Source organism: Psammomys obesus, unplaced genomic scaffold (assembly GCF_907164565.1).
Source record: "Psammomys obesus unplaced genomic scaffold, mPsaObe1.curated_primary_1811, whole genome shotgun sequence".
NCBI lineage: Eukaryota > Metazoa > Chordata > Mammalia > Rodentia > Muridae > Psammomys > Psammomys obesus.
Window position 1 is genome coordinate 839,780 of NW_026596117.1, and position 6,577 is coordinate 846,356.

Sequence of the window (6,577 nt, forward strand, 5' to 3'; positions counted from 1 at the left end):
CACACACACACACACACACACACACACACACACACACACACACACACTTTTAGTGAAGTAAAAAGATCAGGCACAGACTAACTTTTAAAAGGCAGCCTCTGCCTAAACTTCACGTGCTGAGATTTACGGTAGCAAAATAAACAGCAGATTATCATCTCCTAAGGATGAAAGGAGCAGGTGCAGGCAGTGTGAGACAGACACCAAAGACACCTTCGGTTTTTCCAGTTTTTATTTTTTGTTTATTGCTCTCTTGTCTTTACGTCTAAAACACAAGACTTAAATAAACTGTATTCATTAAAAAAATACTTCATTGAATATCTTTGTGTTGATTCATTGGATATATATATATATATGTATGTAATATATATTTTAGAGTTTTTGTTGTTTTTTTAAAACAGGTTCTCATTTTGTAGCCATGGCTGGCCTCAAAGTCTACTCTGTAGATCATACTGGTCTCAGACTCACAGAGATCCACTTGCTTCTGCCTCCAAAGTGTTGGGATTAAAGGTTTATGTCACTATACCTAGCCATGGCCTGAGTTTTAAAAGAAAGGGAAAGGGGGCCTCTAGAAAAATACAGCAAGGACTATTTTGATTTTTTTAACATTTACTTAGTGTGTGCACATGTGTGCAAGCTGACATGCAGGCAGGCCTAAGTGTGCACATCCTACAGTACACTGGTGGAGGTCAGAGGACAATTTGTGGCAATTGCTTCTCTCCTTCTACTATGTGGGGCTCAAGTGTTGAACTCAATTCGGCTTAGCAGCAGGTCCCTTAACCTCCTGAGCCTAGATGGAAGTATTTCTGTTAGCTAAAATCTGTCTTATTCTGTCTTTTTTAAAAATAATTTATAAAGGCAAATAAAGTAAAACCTAGCTCGTCAAACCATGTAGGTTCTTTTGGTCTGTTGATTTGTAAGTAAAATGAATCCTTAATATACCAAGAATCATTTACTTCTCCTTCAACCATCTCCCCTGAATCTTACAAAATTCAAAAATCTGTCTTAAAAATCATCAGCCAGTTAGACCTGTCAATCCCAACAGCATTGTACCCTGGCACCTCTGCAGTGGAAACCCTTTTACAGATAGTTCAAATGTACTGACCAGGCCCCATGATGTTTCTTTCCTCACTCACATGAAATATAAGCAAATTAAGATGCTTCCATCTTTAAAACAGGCTAATAGATCCTCCCTGATTTTGAGATTCCCTTTTTCTTTTTTTTTTAATTGAAATATTTTTACTAAGTATTTATGGCATCAGCAACATTATGGCCCCGGCAACCAAGCAAGCTCCCTTATTGACAAATTCCTTCCACTCTAGTCTTTATGCTTCTTCCTAGACCTCTCAAAGCCCTTTGGTCTTTCTCCTCATGGCTCCCTGTATTGCATGCTCCCACGCCCTTCTATCTCACTCATCCTTCAAGAGCCTGGTGAAATATTTCTGTTACTGGGAAGAGTTACTTCACTTGTTACTTATTAGTATTGATTAAGCCAGCAAGTCTAAATAGAAATGTCCAGTCTTCGTCTGATACTTCCTGACTTCAGGCCCTTAATATTTATGGATTCATTATCATATGCATCACAATACATTGCGAAAGACTAAAAAGACTTTTGAATTAAATATAATTGTGCTGCCAGGTGTGAAGATGCATGCTCTTAGTCCCAATACTTGGAAGGCAGAGGCAGGAGAAATCTCTGAGTTCAGACCAGCCTGGTCTACAAATGAATTATAAGACAGCAGAGACCTTGTCTTGAAAAAAAAAAAAAATATATATATATATACTATTAAATAATTTTTATATTTTATATATTTTATACATTTATATATTTTCACATTTATATATCATACAAATATATTTTGTATAAATATGAATAAATAAATATATGTGGGGTGTGTGTCTGTGTGTATTTTCAATACATAGCTGGAAAAGAAAACAGCCTTAATTTTAACCACAAGGGAGAATATATGAATGAGTTATGAGCCACACAGTCTCATTTCCAGTCAGCTTTTTTTTTCATTCTGGTAGGATGAAAGTGTTTTCAGATAGGGAGAATGAAAATTGCAATAGAACCTCAGAGATTCCGAGGCAAAAAAATAGGGTTTTTTTGCTTCCCCCTTTACCCACTAGTTATTGACACAATGAGTGTTAGCACTCAGAACATGCTTTTCTACAGTATTTGGGTCAGAAAAAAAGGTGAAGATCACTGCTACTGAAGTTATGCTAGAAGCACTGTTTAATAATTTAGCTTGTTAACCTTAGCATTTTCAGTATTGTATGAAAAATTACTCTTAGCTGGTAAGAGCTCTCTCTACTTAGCTCTATGTTCATACTATTTTTATAACATATTTTATCATTTATATATACGTCCGGAATTAGTTTGGGGAGTTATGAATCTCCCCTTCTCACTTTTTAAGACAGGGTCTCATTATGTCACTGGCCTGGAACTCACTATGCAAGCCGGGCTGGCCTTGAACTCACAGGGAGATCTGCTGTCTCTGCTGGGATGGAAAGTGCACAGCACCATACCCAGCTGAGGCTGTGAATCTTGACTGACAACTTGTGGCAGAGCACCTAGATTTAAAAATGTACAGAAAAGGTTAACAAAGAGGGGAAGATGTCCTCTGCAAGTAGGTGGTGACATCTAGCACACCAGAGACCGAGATGGAATAAGACGGGAAAGAAGAGGACTAGTGAGTGTCGGCATTTTTTCCTCTCTGCATGCTGGCTTCTATGGTATGTGTGTTCTGCTGGGCCATATCCCTCCTGTCATAATGAATGGAGACTTATGATATCATGAGCAAAATAAACCCTTCCCTCAAGTATTTTGTCACACTGGTGAACAGTCTAACACAGAGGCCAACGAGATATAGAACACCAGTTCCCAAATCAGGTCAATCACAAGCCACTGCTAGCTTTAAAAGAAAGTAGGAATTCAGATAGAGCAATAAGCCTATTGTGCTAGTCAATTTAAAAAAATTATCTTACCATTACAAACTCAATATAGACAAGATTCAAGTCTAATTTTTCTTTTAAGATCATTTAACTGGTGCTGCAAGAGGAAGCTGCTGATTGATGCTTCACACTCATTTTCCACCCTTTCTAAGAAATAAAAACCTCTGCACTTTTCCAAAAAATCTTTCCAGGTAGGACTGGGAAGACTCAATGTGACTGGCAAAGCAGAAGAGAAGCAGAATTATTTCTTCTGTTGCCTTTGGTTTTTCCTACCAAAGAAAAGGCAGGAATGATTCATAAGCACCGGCGTTTCTATGGTAATGTGATGCGATGGTGCACTGTCTAATCGCTCCCTTCCCGGATGAGAACTAAGTAGCCAGGGGACATCCGTTCTGCTGGGTGCATCGTGTTAGGTCTGAGGTGGTCTGAACTCAGAAGCAATAAGCAGTCTTGGTGTTCACTGGTATTTGTGGAGGCTTCCGTGAGGTGGTGGTTTTGTAACTGTGGTGACTTCCTGATTGCATTGCCTTTATGTTCTTAGAGACCAACATTATTATCAGGTTCCTAATTTTTCAATTTGCCTCATGTTTGTAGAAATGGAGGCTTGATTCCGTAGAATCTTTGAGCATGGTTTCTGCCCGCCTCCTAAATCCATTGTTTTATTATTTCTTCTGTCAAATGCCTGATCATAAATTTTAATCTGAACTGATTACAAATTCTTGTTCTTTTTTTTAACTGATCTTAGATATATAGTCCTTCATTGTCTATAGACGCAGTGAAATTTTATTCTAACATCAGTACTGTCCCATAATGAGATTCCATTTTACTAATTTTAAAAAACTTTTAAGAAAAGTTTTTTCCTATTTCAGCTACATATCATTTCTGCCCCTGTACCTTTGCTGGAAGTTTTTCTTTGTATTTCCTCTTTTACACAATCTCTTATTTTTATGTACTACCTATAAAATAAAGTGGCATTTTATCATTTATGCTTTGATATGGTCATTTTGAATGAACAAATATTTAAAGGTGATCCAAACTTAGGTCGTAGTGTGCCATTCCCCCGAATCTGGAAGTAATCTACGTGCAAGGTGAGTTAGATCACACACACACAGTGAGTGTTGCCTTCACAGAATTCAAAATTAAGCTCTGTGAGGTACCACTGCTGTAAGTTAGGTAGATAAAGTGCTCCTGCCGGTTGGTTTTGATGATTTGCCGGGTTCCAGGTCTAGCACGTTTTCTACCTTTATGGCTCTCTAGGCTGTGAACTTGATGAGGGTCTCTAGAAACTAGAGGCATTCTTCCTGGTAGGCCCTGCTCTCCTCATTGTCTGGTGGGCTTCAGCATTTTGATGACAAAAGGGCAGTGGCTGTCCTCTGCTGTTCTGTCATCCTCAGTGTTTCTACAGACGTGACCTTTCTGAAAGTTTCACTTGGATTTTCAAGAGCTTCATACTCTGCTGGGGACAGAATATTTCCAACCGGATACAGGTCTTCAGGTCTGGAAGAAGGTGGAGGGAGTCAACTCGCAAGTTATGGTGGATGATGTCACCACTGACCCAAGCGTTTACACCTTCTCTGCATAGTGAGGTTCTCTGTGTCTTTAGCAGCTGGGAGACCCAAACATTCACTGCCAAAGTTGTTTATTCTCCTGTGGTTCTGAGATTCCTTCTGCTTGTTGGTTCCAAAGGCTTCAAAGCAGAACTCCAGTTTTGCTCTGGAAGTTTTGATATGACTGTCTAGAGTAGAATCACCCTCAACTGCTTCTTCAGCAAACAGCGTCTGCGTGTTGAACAATTCAACATCGTATACTTATATTTGGTCACGGGTCTTGTTCAAAATTCTCACAAAGCACAGTGTTGCATTTGAGGACAACAGTCCCAAAGCTATTTCAACACGGGAGAAAGCCTCTGTTTCAGTGGCCAGGATCGGCTGACTCCTCTTTGAGGTTTATCTACTCGTTGCTATTGTACAGTGTACAAATCGCCTGGATTCTGCCGGTTCTTCCCTTTGGAGAATAGGATTAATAAGTAATTAGCTCTGCTGCCCTCTGGCGGATCTGACTTGCAAGCGTGGCACACTTCGCCGCATTCCTGGGTTTAGCGCATCTGAAACGCCATCATTGTAAAATAATCTGCAACAACAACAACAATAAAAGATTTATTTACTTTATAGGCGTGAGTATCTTGTCTGCATGCATGCATGTACTTCATGTTCGTGTTTGGGTTCCAGCTGAGGCTAGAAGCTGAGGGCGTCAGGTCCTCTGCAACTGGAGTACAAAAGGCTGAGCTGTGTTCTGGGTGCTGGGAACCGAACTTTGCGCCTTTCTCAAGTACAGCAAGCGCTCCTGACCTCCTGGCCAGCGAGATATCGCTGCTCTCTCTCTGTCTCCGTTCCCCCCACCCCTCTCTGGCGTTCTCTTAGGAGAAATGAAGCTACAGGCTGCAACCACGTGACTCCAGGTGCTCCAGAAGTGGTAAAGGACAGTCCTCAGGACATCGCTTCACTTTATTTTTCTCGTTTTCCAATCTGGGCCATCACCTTGATTTTTTTCCTAAGACAGAAGCAGCCGCTTTCCCTTATTAAATCTATGTTCGCTCTGTTGGTATACATATATAATTTAGGCCGATTATTTTGTTTGCAATATTGCTTCAGAAATAATAATCTTGCATGCTTGAAAAGAGACAGAAGACATTATTATCATTAGCATTCTTAGAGATAAGGTATAGACGGGCTGGTTGCAGAGGGCGAATCTGCGTCGTGTAATCTGTTCAAAGCGCCTGTAACGTCTACCCCCAATCTTTCTTAGTATAACCTATTAATCCGTAATGTTACCGCATGGGCGTATTACACATTTTTTTTTCTCAAGAAGCAAGGGTGGTGCTGGAGACCTGCTTTCCAAAAACAAGCTGCGAACCGCGGCCGAAGGAGACAAAAGCGAGGAGAGCAGGGACGCTTCCCCAAACCAAGCGCAAGACCACAGGTTGGAGGACGGGCGAGAGGCGGGGCCACGAGCGGGAGGGTGGGACTACGGTCGGGGAGGCGCGGCGCTGGGCGGAAGGGCGGGGCGACCCGAGAAAGGCGGGCTGATAGGTGCGCGACGGCCGGGGGGCGGGGCGAGGGGCGGGGCTCTAAATTACCCAATAACGGCCAGCGTTCTAGCGGGCGCGCCGTGCCTCTCGCGCATGCGCGGCTTTTTTGAATTTTGTTTTTTTTTTTCCCCCACCCTTTACGCGGCTCGTAGCTGTTTGTTCACGGCCGGGTGTGAAGTCAGGGTCTGGCGGTTCCTGGGGACGCCCCGTCCCAGATGTAACCCTCGCCGGGCTCCCTACAACCGTCCCGGAGCCTTGGCCTGCTTCGGTTTGCCTCTCAGGCCCAGTGGGCGGGAAACATGGCCTCGTTCCATCTGGTAAGTGCGGGTGGCGGTCGGGCCTGCGCGGCCGCCCGGTGCGGGAGCCGTCGGGACGCCGCCTGTCAGGGGCGAGGAGCTGAAGATCCCGGCTTTACCGGAGGAACCGGACTGTTAGGCTCCAGGCTTCCCGTCAGCTCAGCAGTTTTTCCCCCTCTGAAGAGGTTGTTCCAGAGTCTACATTTCAGCCTTTTCCAAATTCTCCCGACTATCGTACACA

The 6,577-nt window shown here is 42.7% G+C and overlaps 1 protein-coding gene across 1 annotated transcript in view; it reads left to right on the forward strand.

The window, feature by feature from the left end:
• Positions 1-6,169: 6,169 nt before the first annotated feature.
• Positions 6,170-6,577, forward strand: part of Cenpc (centromere protein C) — a 58,650-nt gene continuing 58,242 nt past the window's right edge. Inside the window, exon 1 of the mRNA XM_055629312.1 lies at positions 6,170-6,357. Coding sequence (XP_055485287.1) covers positions 6,340-6,357 — 18 coding nt within the window. The 5' untranslated portion in view covers positions 6,170-6,339. The remainder of the gene's footprint in view (positions 6,358-6,577) is intronic.